General features: G+C 41.0%; 1 protein-coding gene across 3 annotated transcripts in view; it reads left to right on the top strand.

Annotated features, from left to right (window-relative positions):
• Nucleotides 1-23,983, top strand: part of cfap74 (cilia and flagella associated protein 74) — a 344,912-nt gene that overhangs the window by 145,521 nt on the left and 175,408 nt on the right. For 2 of the 3 annotated variants that reach the window (XM_057817725.1, XM_057817717.1), the window contains 6 exons: nt 10,826-10,913; nt 11,606-11,779; nt 18,748-18,881; nt 18,953-19,202; nt 19,311-19,439; nt 21,585-21,706. In XM_057817725.1, the coding sequence (XP_057673708.1) occupies nt 10,826-10,913; nt 11,606-11,779; nt 18,748-18,881; nt 18,953-19,202; nt 19,311-19,439; nt 21,585-21,706 (897 nt within the window). The remainder of the gene's footprint in view (nt 1-10,825; nt 10,914-11,605; nt 11,780-18,747; nt 18,882-18,952; nt 19,203-19,310; nt 19,440-21,584; nt 21,707-23,983) is intronic. The other variant, XM_057817734.1, reaches the window with a different exon arrangement.

Below are 23,983 nucleotides of genomic sequence, written 5' to 3'. Positions count from 1 at the left end.
AAAAATAACTATACTTGTTTGTATAATGTACAGTGTACTGTAAATTAAATGCAAAATAAACATAATAAAATAAGCAATACAATACAGTAAAATTTATAAATTTATATATCTAGCTAGCAGCTGGTTAGCTCAGTGGTAATAGCACTGACTTTGGTACGGGCTGGGGGTTCAAATCCCAGTCAGGACCATAGTGATATCCAGGTGGGCAAGGCCCTTCATGCTATATGCCTATACCTCACAATGAGCGGAACAATCCATGAGAGTCATACCGGCTCGAACGTCGCCCGGGTTAAAAATGTTCACGTCAGGTGTTGGGGGACCAGGACAACCAGATGTTAAGTGGGCTACTGGAACAAGACACAGCTGGAGCAGGACGGAGAACAGGGTGTTAATGGAGTGCTACTACAGCAGCAACCACTGCGAAAGGGGGTGCATGGAGAGAATGTGGGAAGAATGGTTACTTCGAAATCCCACATCCACACTGACCAAGAAACAATTACTGGCTCAGTGTTCTAATATCCGCAATAAGAACTTGCTATCACAGTTAGAGATTGATGAGGCAGAATGTGTCTCATCCAAGGTACAAATATGCTATATGTACAAATATGCTACGGCAAGGGGGAGCCATGACGCCAGGTCAAGGTCAAGAGTGGGTGCCAAGCAAAAGCAGCGGAAGAGAATGAGAGCAGCAGACCTTAGAGAGAAGATCATGAAGTCCTGGGGGAACTCAACTACCTCCTACCTGACAAGGCTAACAAACAAAGTACCATCAGAATCTGTGCTGGAGGATGTAAACACAGCGCTGCTGAACATCCCCACCGTAAACATCACTGAGACCAATCAGCTGATATATGCAGAGTCACTTGGCTACAGGATAAGCAACGCCAGGAGAATAAACACTATGTTCTCCAATAATCCAGCTAAGGCCTACTCTCAGTGGCAGGGTACCAAGACCACAGCAGACCCACCCAGGGCTGAGACTGAACAATTCTTGAAGAGTATCTGGGAAAAAGAGGCGTCTCACAACACTAACGCCCAGTGGCTGGCAGACATGCAGTCAGAACATCGCAACATCCCAGAACAAGACCCAGTACTCATCACAACAGCAGACATTCAGACAAGACTGTCCAAGATGAAGAACTGGACAGCTTCAGGGCCTGACAAGATTCATGCCTACTGGCTTAAGAAGCTAACAGCACTCCATGAACGCCTAGCAGCACAAATGAACCAGCTGCTCAGGTCGGGGACCCACCCAGAGTGGCTAACCCAAGGTCGGACAGTCCTCATCATGAAGGACCCCCAGAGGGGGACAGTACCATCCAACTACCGGCCTATCACCTGCCTCAGCACCACATGAAAGCGCCTATCAGCCATCATAGCAGCTAAAATGAGCAAGCACATGGAGCAATACATGCACAGGGCACAGAAAGGGATTGGCAATAACACCAGGGGAGCCAAGCACCAACTACTGGTGGACAGGGCAGTTGCCAGGGACTGCAAAGCTAGGAGCACCAACCTGTGCACTGCCTGGATTGACTACAAGGAAGCCTATGACTCAATGCCACACACATGGATACTGGAATGCTTGAAGCTGTATAACATCAACAGGACACTAAGGACTAGAGCTGTCCCGACTAGTCGACATAGTCGACGTCATCGATGACGTAAATCCGTCGACGAGCACAACATCCCGTCGACGGTTAATGAAGGGTTAAAAAAATATATTGAAGGGTTAAAAAAATATATGCGCGGAAAGTTCAGAATGTCGTATGCTCTGTATGCAAGCGGGGAAAGCGGCACAAAGCCAAAAAAGCGCACCAGAGTGTCCAAAACATTGACTTATTTCAAAGAAACAAAGGAGCGTACACTCTTCCGTCCTGTCTCTTCAATGCCAAGCTTGGCTGCACGTCGGCCGTGAATAAACACCTCAAGCGCCGTAACCCAGTTTGTAAATTTTTGTTTGTTTGTTTTTTCATTTTTTGTAGACCAGAGGGTGCTGTCGCCTTACTAAATAATAATGTTTCACTGACAATGGGCCTATAAGTGCTATTAGTATTGTTCTTAATGCTAACTGAAAGGTTTATTTCATGTTATGGTTTATTTTATGGTATAGAAAATTATATAAGGTTAAAAGGTCATAAATATATACAGTGATTGCACTCAAGGGAGAGATTGTCAATGATAAGGTAATAAATTAAGGTAAAGGCAATTCATATAGGCAATTCATTGATATATAAATAAGGTTTAAAAGGAAAAAGGTGAAAAGTTTTCGTTAATTTCGTTCTAATTGTGTTGTTTTATTTGTGTGCACCGTAGCTTTTACAGTGTGATTACATCAAGGATGGAATAAAAGTTGTAAACCATCAGTTTAAGACACCAGCTTTTCAATCGGGATGCTACACTAGTTAATTCTATCAGCATTTGAACTCATTGTTTATTTGTGATTTATTATTGTTATTTACGTGTTTATTTGTGCTTTAATAAATAATTTAAGTGTTCCAATATGTTTTTTGTGAATTGATAAGCGTCAACAAAAATGTCATTGCTAAATTAGAAAACAAAAAAACAAAAAAATGTTTTTTTTTAAAATTATTAGATTAGTCGACTAATCGTAAAAATAGTCGGCTGACTAATCGGGAGAAAATTAGTCGTTTGGGACAGCCCTACTAAGGACCTTCCTCCAGAACTCGATGGGACTGTGGAAGACAACTCTAGAAGTCAACTCGAAGCCAGTTGCTTATGTGAGCATCAAATGCGGTATCTACCAAGGAGATGCTGTGTCACCCCTGCTGTTCTGCATAGGCCTAAACCCCCTCAGCCAGATCATCACCAAGAGTGGTTTCGGGTACCGGTTCCGAAGTGGAACAACCATCAGTCACCTCCTCTACAAGGATGAAATCAAGCTGTATGCCAAGAACGAGCGTGACATCGACTCCCTGATCCACCTCACGAGAATCTACAGCAATGACATCGGGATGTCATTCGGACTACATAAGTGTGGGCGAATGGTATCCAGAAGAGGAAGGTGATCTCAACTGAAGGGGCTGAACTACCTGAAGGCAACATAACAGATGTGCAGGACAGCTACAAGTACCTGGGTATCCCACAGGCAAATGGAAACCATGAGGAAGCAACTAGAAGGTCTGCCACAACCAAATACCTACAGAGGGTGAGGCAGGTCCTCAAGAGTCAGCTGGATGGCAAGAATAAGATCCAGGCCATTAACAGCTATGCCCTACCAGTAATCAGATACCCTGCTGGCATCGTATCCTGGCCACTGGAAGAGATGCAGGCTACCAACATCAAGACACGGAAGCTCCTTACAATGCACGGAAGGTTTCACCTAAGTCCAGCATCCTGAGGCTCTACACAAAGCAGAAAGAGGGAGGCCGAGGACTAGTGAGCATCAGAGCCACGATCCAGGAGGAAACTACATCCCTCCAAGAGTACATTATGAAAATGGCCCCCAGTGATGGCCTGCTCGGTGAATGCCTCAGGCAACAGAAGCCCAATAAGGAGGAGGACCCTGAGGAGCTATCATGGATGGACAAGCCCCTGCATGGTTTGTACCACCGACATTGAGGAGATAGCAGACATGGGAAAAACATACCAGTGGCTGGAAAAGGCCGGACTAAAAGACAACTGGGAGGCACGGATCATGGCAGCACAAGAACAGGCCCTTAACACAAGAGCAATAGAGGTTGGGGTCTATCACACAAGACAGGACCCCAGGTGCAGGCTATGCAAAGAGGCCCCTGAGACAGTCCAGCACATCACAGCAGGGTGTAAGATGCTAGCAGGCAAGGCATACATGGAACGACATAAGCAGGTAGCAGGCATAGTGTATAGGAACATCTGTGCCGAGTACGGACTGGAGACCCCGGAGTCAAGGTGGGCGACACCTCCGAAGGTGGTCGAGAACAACCGAGCCAAGATCCTGTGGGGCTTCCAGATCCAGACAGACAAACTGATGATGGCCAACCAGCCTGACATATTGGTGGTGGATAAACATCAGAAGACAGCAGTAGTGATAGATGTAGCAATCCCAAGCGACAGCAACATCAGGAAAAAAAGAACATGAAAAGCTGGAGAAATATCAAGGGTTGAAGGAAGAGTTGGAGAAAATGTGGGGAGTGAAGGCAAGGCCAGTAGTGATCGGGACACGAGGGGCAGTAACCCCCAAGCTGGGTGCATGGCTCCAATAGATACCAGGAACAATGTCCGACGTCTCTATTCAGAAGAGCGCAATTCTAGGGACAGCTAAAATCCTGCGCAGGACCCTCAAGCTCCCAGGCCTCTGGTAGAGGACCCGAGCTTGAAAGGAGAGACCATACCGCCCGGGTGGGCGAGACGATGATTTTTTATTTATATACAGTGGGGAGAACAAGTATTTGATACACTGCCGATTTTGCTTGTTTTCCCACTTGCAAAGCATGTAGAGGTCTGTAATTTGTGTCACAAGTTCTCTTCAACTGTGAGGGACGGAATCTAATACAAAAAAAAACAGAAAATCACGTTGTATGGTTTTTAAATAATACATTTGCATTTAATTGCATGAAATAAGTATCTGATACATCAAAAAAATCGAACTTAATATTTGGTACAGAAACCTTTGTTTACTATTACAGATACCTAACGTTTCCTGTAGTTCTTGACAAGGTTTGCACACACTGCAGCAGGGATTTTGGCCCACTCCTCCATGTAGATCTTCTCCAGAGCCTTCAGGTTTCGGGGCTGCTGCCGGGCAACACGGACTTTCAGCTTCCTCCATAGATTTTCTATCGGGTTCAGAGCTGGTGACTGGCTAGGCCACTCCAGGACCTTAAGATGCTTCTTACGGGGCCACTCTTTAGTTGCCTTGGCTTTGTGCTTTGGGTCGCTGTCATGCTGGAAGACCCAGCCACGACCCATGTTCAGGGCTCTCACTGAAGGAAGATTGGCAGAGAAGCAGCTCCAAAAAATAATGTTTCCTCCTCCATGTTTCACAGTTGGGATGGTGTTCTTGGGGTTGTACTCATCCTTCTTTTTCCTCAAACACGACGAGCCTTGTTTAGACCAAAAAGGTCCATTTTGGTCTCATCCGACCACATGACCTTCTCCCATTGCTCCTCTGGATCATCCAGATGGTCAGTGGCAAACTTCAGACGTGTCTGGACATGCACTGGCTTCAGCAGCGGGACCTTGCGTGCGCTGTAGGATTTTAATCCATGACGGCGTAATGTGTTTCCGATGGTTTTCTTCGAGACTGTGGTTCCAGCTCTCTTCAGGTCGTTGACCAGGTCCTGCCGTGTAGTTCTGGGCTGATCCCTCACCTTCCTTATGATAAGTGATGCCCCACGAGGTGAGTTTTTGCATGGAGCCCCAGAACGAGGCAGATTGACCGTCAACTTGAACTTCTTCCATTTTCTAATAATCGCTCCAACAGTTGTTACCTTCTCACCCAGCTGCTTGCCTATTTTCCTGTAGCCCATCCCAGCCTAGTGCAGGTCTATTATTTTATCCCTGATGTCCTTACACAGCTCTTTGGTCTTGGCCATTGTGGAGAGGTTGGAGTTTGTTTGAGCATGTGAACAGGTGTCTTTTATACAGGTGACAAGTTCAAACAGGTGCAGTTACTTGCGGTAATGAGTGGAGAACAGGAGGGGTTCTTAAAAAAGAACTAAGAGCCGAAATATTTACTAGTTGGTAATGTATCAAATACTTACTTCATGCAGTTAAATACAAAATTATTATTTAAAAATTATACAATGTGATTTTCTGGATTTTTGTATTAAATTCCGTCCCTCACAGTTGAAGAGAACTTATGATACAAATTACAGACCTCTACATGGCTTGCAAGTGGGAAAACCAGCAAAATCGGCAGTGTATCAAATACTTGTTCTCCCCACTGTGTGTATATATAAATATATATTAGGGCTGTCAAACGATTAAAATTTTTAATCGAGTTAATCACAGCTTAAAAATTAATTCATCGTAATTAATTGCAATTCAAACCATCTCTAAAGTATGCCATATTTTTCTGTAAATTATTGTTAGAATGGAAAGATAAGACACAAGACGGATATATACATACAACATACTGTACATAAGTGCTGTATTTGTTTATTATAATAATAAATCCACAAATGGCATTATTAACATTCTTTCTGTTTAAGTGATCCACGGATAGTAAGACTTGTAGTTCATAAAAGATAAATGTTATAGTTACAAGTTATAGTAATGTTATATTAAAACCCCTCTTCATGTTTTCGTTTTAATAAAATTTGTAAAATTTTCAATCAAAAGTAGAGTTAATATAATAATAATAAGAATAAAAACAACAATAATAAAAATAGAGTGACCAAAGTCTAAGTTTTACGTGTATTTTGCATAGCTATTTTGATATAGAATGCCATTTCATTTTGCATTGTTATTTAACTGTGTCAGAATAGGGCCTCATTACTATAGACTGAAGTGCTTTTCTTTTTGTGAACATTATTTTTTGGGGGGAGAAATAGGAAGATTATTTTTGTTGTGTTTTCACTAAACGATATTTACAGTGGGGAGAACAAGTATCTGATACACTGCCAATGGGTTTTCCCATTGGCAGTATATCAAATACTTGTTCTCCCCACTGTATGTTTGTTGTGAAGGAGTTGCCAATAAACGACGCGGTCCAAAGAACACCCGTGTCCACTCGCCTTTACTGTATAACATATATCTGTACATATCTTACCCAAAATACAACAAGAGACACATAATTGCCACTAAAATAAAGAAAACTTACCGAAATATGTCTGGAGCACAAATAGCAATTTGCATTGCATTGTGAATACAGCATAAATGTCCCACAACTACTAATTCTCCCACATTTAGAAGAAATAACATGAGTATGGAACGGCGCTGCCCCCAAGCGGCTGGTAGCATTTTCGCCACCCTTAATGTCCATAAACGGCCTCATTGTAATCTGTTTGAGGCAATATGTGAGATGGTCATTCACCCAAGCGCCTGCAGAGGGCGGCAAAACTCCATAACAACAAGGGAGCGTTTCACTGTACTGTCATTTAAATCTGTCTGAGCGGGACATCTGCGTTAATTGCGTCAAATATTTTAACGTGATTAATTTTTAAAAATTAATTAACGCCCGTTAACGCGATAATTTTGACAGCCCTAATTAAAACTAAAGTTGCACCGATAACGATACCAGTATCGGCAGGGGGCGCCGATCCGGCCCGAATTGGTAGTATCGGTATCGACGAGTACCAACATTTAGGGCGCCGATACCATCTACTGGCATCACTTGAACGCAAATGTACTGTCCTCCCCACTTGAGCTAACTTCCCAATTCCCAATGCATGACATCTGTATGTCTTTGTCTCAAAATTACCAAACGAAATTAACACCTTCGTCTTCAGTTTTAAGGATGTAGATAGACTACAACGCATATCCGCAATGTTACGCTGCTCATCTAACATGGCATTCATAAACATTTAGCATACGTAAGCTAACGCCTGCTATTGAAACGCCGATGGGATCAGAAAGGTTAAAACCGTGGGAGACTAAGCAAACTCATGGTTTCATGATGAACAATGAGTGGCAAATTAAGAGCGCCGTACTTCAAACTCGTCCTGTTTATGAAAGTCGATTGTCATATGTGTTGTGCAGTAATGAGCAGAAGTGACTTCTGTGGCCAGACAACACTCAAGTGGCGCAGCGCGCACACTAGATATCATCAAATAGCAACCTAGATGTCCTATGTTAGATCCCATGCTAACTCCCGCGCGCACACACTAGATATCATCAAATAGCACCATAGATGTGCTACATTAGATCCCATGCCATTCGCTGCGTGAGCCCAGAGCGACGCGTAGTCCATATACTACATTGATGAATTAGAAACCACCATGACTGAATGGAAGTTAAGCAGGCGAAATCAATCCATACCAGTGACGAAAGATAATGCTGCAAATACTGTTAATTCAGTACATGTTACAGATGGACTCGGACCACAAATAGGATGTTTTGCTTGTATGGTAAATATAGCTGCTAAGAGAGCTGCAGCAATCAACAGTGTGCCCCACTTTACAAACAGTAAAGGTTGTTCTCAGCTCTTATATACAAAATTTCTTCAGATCAGTAAGAAGTAAGCACATAAATATTATGCACTAAAATGCTTGTTTATATGATGTTATTTTTGCATGTTAGCAAATAAAAATAATAATAATAATAATAACAGTTGTATTTTCTGTTTCAGAGCATTAAACGTATTGAATTGTATCGAAAATCTTACCGAACCATGACTTAACTGTATCGTTGCATCCCTTATACGTACATATCATATACACATATACATATACATATACAGTACTGTGCAAAAGTTTTAGGCAGGACACCTGCCTAAAACTTTTGCACAGTACTGTATATTTTTATTATGTATATACATTATACAGGATATACCGATTGTATATATTTTCCCCAAGTGGAAGCTTCCATGATCCTAATAAATTTAATCATTATAAAATATATATACTGTGCAAAAAGGTGTCCTGCCTAAAACTTTTGCACAGTATTGTATTATATATACATATATGTTTTTTTTTGTGTTTTTTTTTTGCTAACAGAGTGGTATCGGAATGGTATCGGTATCGGCCGATACTGCACAGCCAGGTATCTGTATCGGTATCGAGCCCAAAAAATGGTGTCGGTGCAACACTAATTAAAACCCCTCTTCATATTTTCGTTTTAATAAAATTTGTACAATTTTCAATCAAAAGTAGAGTTAATATAATAATGAGAAGAATAAAAATAACAATAATAAGAATTGAGTGACCAAACTCTGAGTAATGCCAGTTCACTTTGCATTGTTGTTTAGATGTGTGAGAATAGGGTCTCATTACTACAGACTGAAGTACTTTTCTTTTTGTGAATATTTTTTTTTTTGAGAGATAGCAATATTATTTTTGTTGTGCTTTCACTAAATGATACTTCTGTTTGTTGTGAAGGAGTTGCAGAAGCGTATGCCAATAAACGGCGCAGCCCAAAGAACGCCTGTGTCCACTCGCCTTTATAACAGATATATCTCTGTGCATATCTTACCCAAAATACAACAAGAGACACATAATTGCCACTAAAAGAAAGCAAACTTACCGAAATATGTGTGGAGCACAAAGCAACAGCATAAACGTCTCACAACTACTAATTCTCCCACTATTAGAAGGAATAACATTAGTATGGAACGGCGCTGCGCTGCCCCCAAGCGGCCGGTGGCATTCTCTTCACTCTTAATGTCCATAAACGGCGTCATTGAAATCTGTTTGAGGCAATGCGAGAGCGGCTCATTCAGTGCATGCGTTAATTGCGTCAAATATTTTAACGTGATTAATTTAAAAAATTAATTAACGCCCGTTAACGCGATAATTTTGACAGCCTTATATATATGTATATATATGTATATATATATATATATATATATATGTATATATATGTATATATATATATATATATATATATATATATATATATATATATATATATATATATATATATATATATATATATATATATATATATGTATATACCCCTCCCGTACCCCTCAAAGCGTCTGCCGTCCTTAAGATGGAAGCAGCATTCTTGCTGGCTGACAGTGGGGGATGGGAACGAGGCTAGCATTCAGGTGTGGCAAAAACAGAAACGTTAGCAAGCTTTGGAAAGCATTGTCTAATTGAATGAGCAGGGACAAACAGCCTCGAGTCATAAGAAGTACGTGCTGTAATATTCTGATACAGAATTATCCGAGGCACCCTAAAGTGCACACGGCGCCAATATTGTTTTGCTCACATGATGCGGGAGTGAGTTAGAGACACGGCCTGCCGAGAGCCGTACGTTTGTGTTAATGTTGAAGTTATATGTGCTATTAAAGAAACAGAGTGCCAGCACGTCCTGTCTGGTATATCTTTGCTAAGAAAAAGCACAAAACAAAACACGTGCGTTATTCTCGAACCTGAAGGCACCACAAGTCTTGGATGACAAATAAATAGAGCAGAGTAGACTCGCTACGGCTGGTAGTTTCTTCAATTTATTCAGAGTAAGTAACGCACCGCTTTTGACCGTGAGTAACGGTAACGGCGGAAAAAATAATTAGATTACTGAAAAAGTAATGCCGTTACGTAACGGCGTTATTTATAACGGCGTTATTTCCAACACTGTTGATGACACTGCGCACGGCAGACACAGCAACATTCAGGTCTTTGGAGATGGACTTGTAGCCTTGAGATTGCCCATGCTTCCCCAGAATTTTGCTTCTCAAGTCCTCAGACAGTTCTTTCTTCTTTCTTTTCTTCATGCTCAATGTGGTACACTAAAGGACACAGGACAGAGGTTGAGTCAACTTCAATCCAATTTAACTGGCTGCACGTGTGATTTAGTTATCGCCACCACCTGTTATGTGCCACAAGCAAGTAACAGGTGCAGTTAATTACACAAATTAGAGAAGCATCACACGATTTTTCATAGGGTGCCAATACTTTTGTCCGGCCAATTTTTGGAGTTTTGTGTAAAATGAGAGGGATTTTTTTTTTTTTAATTCCCTTCTCTTTCGTGTTTTTTCATTGTGAGCAAAATAAATTAAGATACAACTACAAAAGCATTTGTAATTGCAATCATTTTCTAGGAGAAAATAAGCATTATCTGACAGAATTGCATGTGTGCCAATACTTTTGGCCAACATTGTATGGTTCACATCTCAGTTTTTTCTTCATGGTGAACATCCATTTTGACTGTGCTGCTCTCGGTCAAAATGAATTGGACTGAAACATGACCATTTACTGTCTTTCTGGTTGTCTCTCAGAAACACCTTACCCGAAGACGCTGACAAGTATTTTGACAGTGCTACTGGTGTCCTAGAGGTTCCAATGGCTGTTCAAGTTGCGGGGCAGGTTTGTATTATTCTTGACATTATTTTTTTAACATCGCAATGAGATCCTGTGAACATCATTGCACCCACAGGAGGTTGTATCCTATTTAGCTGGTTAGCTAAAATTATCTCCTGCCCCCAAGGCCCATTTGCTCCATGGGTGTTACAAGCCAAGCATAAAGGTTGTTCCGCTATTTCGAAAGGCAAAAATCTCTCGACTGAAGCCTAGATTCTAAAATGTTGAGCAGCTGCAAATAAATCTGCTTTTTCAGATCCAGTCTTTTTGCAAAATGGTCACCTTCTCCTAACCTTGTATCTGCACGGACAAGGAGAGGAGGCATAGCTCTGCCAAGTAGCCAGAAACAACCAGGATGTTCCTGTGGAGCACCAATGTGTTGCCTCCTGGCATTAAAGCATGCATACTCATGAGCAAGTGAACGTACATTGTTGGAAGGTCAAGAACGAATATAGCCTCTAGCATTTGAGAGTTAAAGAAGAAATGCAGATTGGTGGGATGTGATTTTTACGCCATGGCTTCAGAGACATGATCATGAAAACGTATCATAATGAGTTAAATTAGTGTATTTTATCAAATGCAGACATCCAGAGTCCTAAAAACTCTTTACCCAAGCCGAATTTTGTAGAAATATCAATGTTTTGAACAGCTGTCTTCATTTTTGCAATGACAATCATGGCATTCTGATTCTGATTCAGGTGCAGCCTGTCATTTACACTGTCCAAGCAATTGTGACATCGTCTGACTTGAACTTTGACCAGAGCGAGGTGGACTTTGGCTATTGTTCTATCTACCAGTCAGTCAAGAGCAGTGTTCGCATGACCAACATGTCCCTGCTACCTCAAGAGTTTGGCTTCGTTGGTCTTCCAGAGGTAGGCCTACTATGTCAAAACAGTGCAAAAAAAGCTTCACCTGCACTACATTATCAAATCGCTTATTTCAACCGTATCTGTTCAGACGATATACATACTGTATGTAAATAAGCACTGATAGTGAGAATGGAATTGCAATTTGTAATGTGCTCTTTTTTTGTTGCTGTAAAATCTGAGTACCGTAATTTCCACACCATGGACTACACCTGACCAGATGTATAAGTCAAACAGCAAGCGTCCATGTCTTAAAGGGAAAGTTCGGAATTTTTGACATTATTAGTAATAATAATTAGTCAGTGGAATCTATTTCAACAAATTCCGTGGAGTTAGTTATTTATTAGTTTCAGTGGCTAAGCTAGCCACTAGTCAATGGGCCCGTCATAGCAAGCCAAAAAAAGACAACATATGCACGCGTGAAAATCACAGATGACCCATGCAATCAATAGATTTGGATATGTTTTCAGGATGAAGTTATTCAAACTTTCCATTGCATGTCAATAACTGTTGTATGAACAGCAACATTTGTAATCCAGCAGCTCTGTAGGTAATAAGGGAGTTCCAAAACATCGATTAATAGATGCATCGCGATTCGACACGTGACGATTCGATTACGATTCATAAAGGTTAAAAAAACGATGATTTTCCCTAATAACTTTATGACAGCCACTCGTAGCAGAGCGAAATTCAAGACATGTCTGCCGCTCTGACCCCTTTAACGAACACACGCACAACATTATGATGGATGCTGCCGGTTACTGAGCGAGAGATTTACTCCTTTTCAAAAGATTGGAAAATAAATTTGTGTATGAGACAGGCAAGGACCTGGGAGTCACGCTTCTGTGCGCAAGTTATTTTTTAGAGCGAGAGGGGAAGAGACATAGTTCGTTGCCCATTGTATTTCAGACGTCCAGCAGTAGTTTCAAGTCATGTCAATTGAAAAATGTCCTGAGTGTGTTGCTAAGACCCGTGTGCGTCTATAAGAGGTGAGTACACGAAGCCTCTTGTACTGTTTAGCTTTTATTGTTGTTGTTTTTTGAGATGTTAACAGTTAGCGCCGAGTGCTAAGCTAATTAGCTAATTCGCTAACGTACATTTCATATGCAGAACGTGTAAAACCATGACTAAGTATAGCGGTAACACTACAAACATGCGAAATAGTACAGAAATCTGTGAAAGCCAAGTAAACTGGTTAAAAGAAGTCTTATTTCTAAAGATACTTTGTTTCCAGAAAATGTGGATTTCATTCCACCTGTGTAAATTTTATTGTATTGTTGAGAGAAATAACTACTGCCTTTGAAATGGTTAATGTTTTTGCACTTTCTTGTAAAAAAATAAATAAATAAAATACTGTAATTTCCTGAATATAACGCGCACTTTTTTCCCCAAAATCATGCCGACCATTACGGTACGTGACGTCACCATTTTGTTTCGGTAATACTTCACTCTAATCGGCAGAATGATTTCGTCTGTGTTAAATTCTGCTTTTTTCACTCTTCATAAAGCACAGAATTTAGTTTCTTGAACTCATTTGAAGAGCATACGACACCAGAAAAAAAGTCTTAAATGGCATTATTATGTGAATTAGAATCATATTTTGAGACGATTCGACCATATACAACAATTTAGCAAAGCGCAGATGACGAGAAATTAGTCTTTTAATCTGCCGGTTAGCCACGCCTACAATTATAGGGCTTTAGCGTCCCCAACAGGTGGATGACGTCAGCGGTAGACTAGGCTCATCGGTTTTACTATTCAGCCCATTGAGGGGGAATTGTTCAGAACGAGGAAAACGAGACGAAGAGAGCTGCAAAATGTCATTGTTTCAGTCTCTCTACTCCCAATATTTTTACAGGATGTTCTTTTTATCCAAGTATTTTCCCCAATAGCTATATAAATGGCTTGAGAAGGACCAGTCAGCCCGTCGAGGGGGAACTATTCACAATGAGGAAAACGCGACGAAGAGAGCGGCAAAATGTCATTGTTTCTGTCTCTTTATTTCAATATTTTTACAGGATATTCTTTTTACCCAAGTACTTTCCCCAATTGCTAAATAAATGGCATGGTCATGACAAATAACTTGTGCTAAATGGAATATAAAATAATAAAAATCCATTTATTCAAGACGACATGGCAAAATTACTCCATAATGGTCAAAACAGTCGACTTTACCTTTACTGTCACACCTGCCGAACGATATTTTATGACACCTAAATCGGACATATGTCATTTCCCTTCCCCGGCTTCGGAGAATGTAAACAGACCAGATGGAGTGACAGCTAGCCGACATGCTAACCCGAACCGAGGGATGTTTCAAAGTCTTCGAAGTGGAAAATCACACATAACTAGCCTGGATTATTTGACATGACGACCCGGTTGTCGAGTTTCTTTGCGGATCGGCAAACCGCCCGGCGGAGAGCAATTTACAGTTCGTTCCCTGGAGGAGGGTGGCTGGAATTGTTGTGTAGCTAACGTGCTAACAGCTAACTGCTAATGAGCGTGAGGATAGCTTTTTACATGCCTATCAATGATCAAACGTAAGTAGTCCTTTATTTAAAGGAATTTTATAGCGTTTACTTTGTAATCACTGTATTCGTATTTGACATAATACAAAACAAGATGTTTACTCACTTCCTTGTAAGTCCAATGGTCCCACAGTAAATATCCATGGTGAATGGGAACCTTTTGAAACTCCAAAAAGGCGCATACGCCTCTCCCGCATACAGAATGATTTTTCTGCAGCCGTTTGGCTGGCGTGATGCAAAAAATAAAAGTATTAATCCGCAAAATCAGCTGAATCCTTCGTCCTCATACACAACAGTACACTGTAGCGTGAAGAGGACGTCTTCTACCGTACACGTCACAGCGCCCTCCTCCTCAATGCGAGACCGAAGCCGGAAGTCACTCATTTTCCTGGCGCGGGATTCAAAAAACTAAATAAATATAGCGATCGCTTCCACACACATCCAAGCGGTCCATATCATTCAGGAGCATAAAATACCGCGTGTATTATGAAATAAACATGCTTTTTCGTGTCACAAGCACTTGAGTCAGCGTATATTGTAGCTCCGCAACTCGGAACATAACAAACATAAGCACACAGACTTCTTGTGTCCGTCAACTATATCTGTCCCTCGGGGGACTCAACCCCAAATAACAATAGCTCCTATTGTTACTGTCGTGTTGACAGCGATGAGCTCTCATGGATTTCCGACTTACATTCTCACTTTCATTTTACCGTATCAATCCATGGAAGAAACATTTATTCATCATGATGAAACGAGCAAGTTATACAGCAGCCTTTAAAAGAAAAGTCACATCTGTTTTGTTTTCTCCTAGATTCCGGTAAGTTGTCAAATCATATTATTACCGTAAATATTGTCAGTTTATGGTGATGTTTTGAACTACCAATGTGCTATGCTTGTGCTGTTTCTGTATCCGTACACGAGCTCTGTTTTCTTGTATTATTTATTTGTATTTGTATATTTATTGGTGCTAAAATTAGGTTGTGCGTTATAAACGGGTACAATAATTTTCCCTAGATTTTACAAGTAAATTTGGGGTGCGCATTATACACGGGTGCGCCTTATATTCGGGAAATTACGGTAAATAAAAAGCAGGTTAAAGTGCGTATGACACCAAAAAGTATGTTTAATTCATATTTCACGCGGTGTTTTATGCTCCTGAATGAAATGGACCGCTTGGATGTGTGTTGAAGCGATTGTTTTATATATTCAATTTTTGAATCCCGCGCCATGAAAATGAGTGACTTCCAGCTTCAGTCTCGGGTTTAGGACGAATGCGAATGTGACGTCAGCCGGGTCAGCATCTCACAATACAGCATTGCTTTACAGTGTGCAGATGGACTGCGGATTCAGCTGATTTTGCGGATTAATTCGTTTATTTTTCGCTTCACGCCAGCCAAAAGGCTGCAGAAAATTGTTGCTGCACCAGGGATAGGCGTGTGAGGCGCCTTTTTGGGTTTCAAAAGGTTCCCGTTCACCGCGGATATTGGTCAAAACAAGCCCTACTACTGTGGGACAACTGGACTTACGAGGAAGTGAGTAAACATCGTATTTTGTATCATGTCAAATACTGAGATCATGGCACATGTTTTAACACGGAGGTGGCTGGCATTTTGTAGCTGATTGTCCACCGAGAATGCCACTCGGCCGACGACCGGCGGCTTGTCGTACCCCCCCGCCAGGAGAGCTCCATGCTCGGCTTATTGCCCTCCTGGTGTGCCCGGTTTTCTGTCAAATTTTCAGCCCCATTAGAAATTGCAACTTTGTCTTAAAAATAGCTGCAAATACAACGATTACAAAGTAAACACTACAAAATTTCTTGAAATAAAGGACTATTTACTGATGTTTGATCGACGTTTGATAGAAAAGTTCTCCTCAGACACATCCTGCGATGTTAGCTGCACAACAACTGCACGCCGCTCTCTCATTGTTAACGTCTTCGCCGTGTAGTAAAGCATTATTTTACGCCACATTTGTGTTGACCATGTGGCAGCTATGCGCTCCTCCGACGTCGGTCGGTTTGTCCGGCGGTACTCTCCAGCTGCTTCCCCGGCAAGCTCTCATGGGAACGAGCTGTAAACCTGCTCGCCGCCTGGTGGGTTGCCGATCGGCGAAGACAATTGACAACCCCGCCGCCATGTGATATGACCCGGGCTAGTTTTGTGTGATTTTCCGCTTCGAAAAGCAAAAATAAGACTGAGACGTCACTCGGTTCGGGTTAGCATGTCGGCTAGCTGTCACGCCTCTTGGTTTGTTTACATTCTCCGAAGCCGGAGTAGGGAAATGACAAAAGCCTGGCTAATAACTACGGTGGCATAAAATATTGTTCGAGAGGCGCAACAGTAAAGGTGAAGTTGACAGTTTTGACCATTATGGAGTAATTTTGCCATGTCGTACTGAATAAATGCATTTTTTTTTTTTTTTTCATATTTCATTTAGCACATGACTGTTATTTGTCATGACCATACCATTTATTTAGCAATTGGGGAAAAATACATAAAAAGATAAAAAGATTCTACTTGAAAAATATTGGAGTAGAGAGACTGAAACATTGACATTTTGCGGCTCTCTTCATCGCATTTTCCTCGGTCTGAATAATTCCCCCTCAATGGTTTGAATTCTAAATCAGATGAAACCATGACCCTGCCGACCACATTCTCTCTCGACACTAGAGCCCTATAATGGTAGGTGTGGCTAAACGGCGGATTAAAAGACGAATTTCTCGTCCTCTGCGCTTTGCCAAATTGTTGTATATAGTCAAATCGTCTTAAAATATGATCCTAATTCACATAATAATGCTATTTAAGACTTTTTTTTATCCTGTCGTACGCACTTTAAGGGCAGTTTTTTGTTGTATGAACATGTTTTCATCGTTCCTGTTGAATCATTAGGATATTTTAAATAAAAAATGGACATAAATTTGTTTGGCTACTTTTTTTAATTATTAATGTACGATGCATCAATAATCATAATAACCGTGATCATCGTCAATACCGTGATCATTGTTCAATAATCGTAACGCCCTGAATCTTAATCGAATCGAATCGTGGGGGGCCTAAGATGGCATACCCCTCGTAGGTAACAGGCTGCAGACCGGATTTATATATTTTCCACCGGTGTGGTTATGTCGTAGCTAGCAGCAAATATCCACAGTTAGTATCACAAAAGTGAGTACACCCTTTAGAATCTACATACATCCCTAAATGTCCAAATTGAGTACTGCTTGTCATTTTCCCTCCAAAATGTCGTGACTCGTTACAGGAGTGCTGTCAGAGATTGAAGAGGTAGGGGGTCAGCCTATTAGTGCTCAGACCATACGCCATACTTTACATCAAATTGGTGTGCATGGCTGTCACCCCAGGAGGAAGCCTCTTTTGAAGACTGTCCACAGGAAAGCCCGCCCGTCTCCTCAGACCATAGGACATGGTTCCAGTAATCCATGTGCTTTGTTGACATGTCTTCGCAAACTGTTTGCGGGATTTTTTGTGTACCGTCTTCAGTAGAGGCTTCATTTTGAATCCTGCGGCCTTTAGTCAGTGCGGCTTATTTGTTGATTTGGGTTAATAGGTAACACATGCCTCCTAGGATGCATTGCAGCGCTTTAGATGTAAATAGCAATCAAAGTTTATGTTCTGTGCTAATTATTTATTCAGTTACTGTTCCAGTTGATTCATTGATTGTTAGTGATGGTATTTGGTCACACTTTTTTTGACAGCAGCATCATAAAACTTTCATAAGACCGTCATAATTATGACATGACACTATCATGAGCATTACTCAGTGCTTATGACAGATGTCATTAAGTGTCATCTGTCAAATTATGTCACTAACTCGTATGTTTTACATCCATTCAGAAGTGAGATAATTCGCCACACTAAATGACGTGACAAGCATTCATAAATGCTCATGACAGTGTCATTTCATAATTATGATTGTCTAATGACAGTCTTATGGCACCACTGTCAAATGAAATGTTGCCAAATACGATAACTAGCAATTAATGAAACTGGAACAGCAATTGAATAAATAATTAGCACAGAACATGAATTTTGAGTGTTATTTACATCTGTAGCGCTGCAATGCATTCTAGGAGGCATGTTGGACAACAAATGTGTTGACAGCAGGTGGCAGCAGAGGTTGACTGTCTTCCCCGAAGACATTGAAGCAATGAACCTTTGCAGCCAATTGGTTCAAAGCTTCATGGTGGTTCATTTGGTCTCAGACAGGCTTATGATGCCACTGTCAAATAAAGTTTTACCGGTTAATATCTTTTGGTGTAAATATCGCATAATGCAATGCGGACAGCTGTGGCTTATAGTCCAGTGCGGCTGATATATGAACAAATATTGTTTTCGTGTCACATTTGGTGGGCGGCGGCTTATAATCAGGTCCACCTTATAGTGCGAAAATTACGGTATGTACTATTATGTTCTTCTCACACCACAGTTTGTTGACGTCCAACCTAATGACGGTTTTGGCACTCTCCTCCCGCAAGAAACACTGGAGGTCGACATCATTTTCAGCGCTAACAAAGCCAAAGAGTACCGTTTCAGTCTCAACTGCAAATCAGGAATTAACAGGTTCTCGGCCACTTTTGTATGTCAATGAAATAATCACGATAAGAATGGTATTCCATACATATTATCTTCAGAGTTTTTCCCCTGGCTTGCCGCGCCATGGGCGTCTGCCCAACGTTGGCGCTCTCCCATTCGCTGGTGCAGTTCGGACCAACGGCCGTGGGCGACCACTCCACCGCTCTTCTTTATCTTACTTATAACCAAACCGTCCGAAACCAGTCCAAACAACGGCCGTCCGCTGGAGCAAGGCTGTTTTCTTTCACCTCGCCTCAAGACTCCAGCATCAGGATCACTCCTGCAGCAGGGCGACTGTTGCCTGGGAAGGTGATGTATCTTGTGTTCTGGCGCCCTCGAGTGGAGTTGTAGTACAAGCGCCAATCGTATCAGACATGATGCGCTTTCAAAAGCTTTGGCTTTGTTCTTGCAATCCAGAGATGTTTAGTCCTGGTCACATTTAAACCTAAACTGGAAGACCGAGATATCAAGGAAGAAGCCCAGCGTCTCCTTCTCAAAGCCAAGAAGACCAATGAGGAAGACAGTAAAAAACTCCTTGAAGAACAGGTGCTCTTTCATCCATATTTTTTGCAGATATGCTCCCACTAAGAATTGATTTGTCACTTTAAAAAGGTGTCACTGTTTAAAAAGAAAAACAGAATAAAATAAAAAACAGGTTGCTAACAAAATCTTCCATTAGAATCAGTGTTGTTCTTGGCAGCCCTTTTAATTTCCATGGACGAAAATACTTATTACTCTTAGCTACGGCTGCAGCTGTCTATTATTTTGGTAGTTGATTAATCTATCAACTAGTTAGGTTGAATAATCGAGCAATCATCTTTGAAACATTTAATGCTTTGCGGAATAAATTTTAGGAGATGTAAAACTAAGACTTGCTAAGATTGCACTTTCAAAAGAGCATTAAATGTGAAACACAAAATAAAATTCCCGAATATTTCTTCAAAGTATGCAGAGTTGCACTTTCATTTGAAAATTAATTCAAATACCTGAGCTTAGCCTCAAACGTTTTTAAAAAAGGAAAATAAATAAATGAGGATCTAAGTACAACAAGATAACAATTGGCTAACTTGCATAGCAATAGTTCGCTAGCTTAAATGGTATATAATGCAAACGTTTTTGTTTTTTCCACCAATACTCTTAATAAATCATTCAAACACATGTTCCCACAAAAAAACAGCTAGATATTCCTATAAACTAAATTACGAACGCATAAAAAACATATTAGCCTATGTTGGTCTTAATAGGGAGCAGCTGGAGTCAGCCAGGTTAAATGAGTTATATTCACTGTTGCCACTAGAGGGCAGTGTATCCACCCAAATCAATAAAACTAGATGCAAACACTTTCAAAACAAACAACGCCACTGTAATTAAACAAATACTCAAAGCAGTGTTGTTTTCATCAAGGATGACTATAACGAAAATATTTCGTCAACGAACATTTTTTTTCATGACGATGACGATACGATAATGGGCTAAAAATGTTTTGGCAGACTAAAACATAACGAGACTAATGCCAGTTTTTGTCTGACAAGATGACACAATAGTTTCCGTCACATGTCCACAATGTGTGACATTTTTTGTGTGTCGTTAGCCTGCATCGTAGCAGCGTCTGGTTGTTTCACTCATGTGACGTGCTGCTGCTTTCGAGTCTCCAGGCTTGCACACATAGTAAGATTTGTTTTCTTGGTCAGAGAGAATATGCAATGTTGATTTAGCTTTTAAAGGTCTGTGCTGAGTGATCGTCATACACTAAATGTAACTCGTAGCATTAACATAGCATTCGCGTTCGAGTTAGCATTTGGCTAACGCTAATGGCAAGCGTCATTTTTAACTCTCCGACATTTTATTACATACACTTCGTGGTGTTCACGTGTGTATAATTAATTGAAAATAATACTGTTTTCCTGCTGAGTGTTTTTTATAAGTTCGTGTGGTACCTGTAGACGCTACAAGATGTTTTCGTCTGTCAATGTTCATTCGAAATAGTTAGAAACCTTTATTTATTTATTTATTTTTGGAATATATTTTTTTTTACTTTACAGACTAAACCATTTTTAGTAAACATCGACTAAAACTAGATAAAAATTAGTCATGAGTTTTCGTCAACAAAATCTGGACGAAGACCAACACATTTTGAGAAGACTAAAATATGACTGAGACTAATAAGTATTATTGTCCACAAGACTAAGACTAAAATGAAAACTTAAAGAGCTGCTAAAAATAACACCGACTCAACGCAACAAATTTGATCCGAAGCTTTTTTCTGATCAAATTACTCAAAGTAATCGATTAATTGTTGCAGCACTACTCTTAGCCGTATTTTAGTACTTTCAAAATGTGTTCGTCTTCGTCTAGTCTTAGTCAACAAAAACTTGAGTGAGACTTTGTTTGCATGTACAGGTCACTTTCTGTTCATTTTAGGGCATTTACAGTTTAATTCCTGTTCATTTTGAGTCACATGCTATTCATTTAGGTACATTCTATAGGCCCCAAAAGGGAAAGGAATTGACTTAAAATAAACAGGAAATGACGTGAAATGGCCAAAAATGAACTCATAGACGTCCAATCCGTCTGAAGGGGGAGGGGCGAATTTTGCCCCCTCCCACTCAAAATGGGCATCGGCTGTCAAGCGCCGTCAACGGCAGTCGGTGAGTTAACTAATTTCTCCTCCTATTTGTCATGTTTTGAAAGGCAAAGAGGGAGGCAGAGCCCAACAAAGGGAAAAAATTGTCCAAGAACACCAAATTATCGGATTTTTCTCCCAAGTGTGCAACCCCAACAGAAACAACAGCACCAGACAACATCGAGGCTGGGTAAGAATTTTTTTAAGAAGTTTTTTTAACACCAAAAATAAATATGATGTATGTTAGTAGGTTAAACCCAATTAATGCTACGGACATACAGTGGTATGAAAAAGTATCTGAGCCTTTTGGAATTTCTCACATTTCTGCATAAAAATCACCCTCAAATGTGATCTGCTCTTTGTCAAAATCACAGAGATGAAAATACAGTGTCTGCTTTAATTAAAACCGCCCAAACATTTATAGGTTTTCATATTTCAATGAGGATAGCATGCAAACAATGACAGAAGGGGGGAAAATAAAGAGCAATTGAAACCAATTTTTACCAAACATTTTAAGTCAGGTCTGAGCTCAATCACTGATGAGTGCTTTCAAGCCCACTATAAAACACACAACTGGTAAGAAATGTCTTGATGAGAAGCATTGTCTGATGTGCATCATGGCTCGGCCAAAAGAGCTGTCTGAAGACCTGCAATCAAGGATTGTTGGTTGGTATAAAGCTGGGAAAGGATACAAAACCATCTCTAAAAGTCTGAATGTTCATCAATTGTCAGTCAGAGAAGTTGTCTACAAATGGAGAGAGTTTGGCACTGTTGCTTCTCTCCTAAGGAGTGGCCGTCCACCAAAGACGACGCCAAGACTTCAGCGCAGAATACTCAGAGAGCTAAAAAAGAACCCTAGAGTGTCTGCTAAAGACTTACGGAAATCACTGGCACAGTCCAATATCTCTGTGCACACATCAATTATATGTAAAACTATGGCTAAGAATGGTGCTCATGCGAGGGCTCCATGGAGGAAGCCACTGCTGTCTAAAAAAAACAAAACAAAAAACATTGCTCGTTTCCCAAAAAGGCACTTGGACACCCCACAGACGTTTTGGCAAAATATTTTGTGGACTGATGAACCCAAAGTTGAATTGTTTGAAAATGACACACAATGTCATGTGTGTAGGAAAAATTGAACAGCTCACCAACATCAACACCTCATCCTCACCACAAAGCATGGTGGAGGGAGCATGACTGATTTGGGGCTGTTTTGCTGCCTCAGGTCCTGGACAACTTGCAAACATTAATGGAAGAATGAATTCAAAAGTTTATCAGGATGTTTTGCAGGAAAACCTGAGGCCGTCTGTCAGACAGTTGAAGCAAGAAGAGGATGGAAGCTGCAACAAGACAATGATCCAAAACACAGAAGTAAATCAACTTCAGAATGGTTTCGGAAGAACAAAATACACGTTCTGGAGTGGCCAAGTCAAAGTCCAGACTTGAACTCCATGGAGATGCTGTGGCATGACCTAAAGACAGCGATTCATTCCAGACATCCCAGGAATCTGGTCACGTCCTGTTGATTTTGGGTCACTTCCTTGTAATTTTAGGGTACTTCCGGGTCAGTTCCTTCACATTTTGGGGTATTCACTTTTATTTTCTGTGCATTTTGGATCATTTCCTGTGTATTTTAGGACATTTCGACAACAAAAAGCATGGTTTATTTCATATTTCATACGGTATTTTATGCTCCTGAATGAAATGTACCGCTTGGATGTGTGTGGAAGCGATCGTTTTATTATGAAAATGAGTGACTTCCGGTTCCAGTCTCTGGTTGAGGACGAATGCAAATGTGACGTCACCCGGGTCAGCATCTAACAATACAGCATTGCTTTATAGCATGCAGGTGGACTGTGGATTCAGTTGATTTTGCGGATTAATTCGTCTATTTTTTGCATAACACCAGCCAAATGTGCTGCAGGGTTTAGTTGCTGCACCAAGGAGAGGCGTGTGAGCCTTTTTGGGTTTCAAAAAGTTCCCGTTCACCCTAGGAAAATGGCCAAAACAAGTCCGACAACAAGGCGGCGTATAGAGAGGCGGTTAACAGACTGGCAGTGTGGTGTTCGGAGAACAACCTCCTTCTGAACACCACAAAAACCAAAAAATTCATACTTGACTTCAGAAAGAAAGGCACAGACCCAGCACCACTTACCATTAATGGAGACTCCTGGTCTGCTAATACCAGATACCAGTGGTGGGAAGGGCCCAGAAGCGACTCCACTTCTTGAGAGTGCTCAAGAAGAACCACCTGGAACAGAAGCTGCTGGTGTCTTTCGACAGAGCCGCGGTGGAGAGCATATTGCATCACGTGTGGTATGCTGGGTGCACAGCAGCAGACAGGAAATCCTTACAGAGAGCCATCAACACAGCCCAGAAGATAATCAGCTGCCCTTTGCCCTGTCTCGAGGAGATCGCCTCCTCTCGCTACCAAAAAGAGCTAATAAAATCATTAAGGACCCTTATC

The sequence above is a fragment of the Corythoichthys intestinalis genome, chromosome 2 (genome assembly GCF_030265065.1).
Source record: "Corythoichthys intestinalis isolate RoL2023-P3 chromosome 2, ASM3026506v1, whole genome shotgun sequence".
NCBI classification, from domain to species: Eukaryota; Metazoa; Chordata; class Actinopteri; order Syngnathiformes; family Syngnathidae; genus Corythoichthys; species Corythoichthys intestinalis.
The sequence above is the reverse complement of the archived record's forward strand: the minus strand, read 5'-3'. Positions and strand labels throughout refer to the sequence as shown.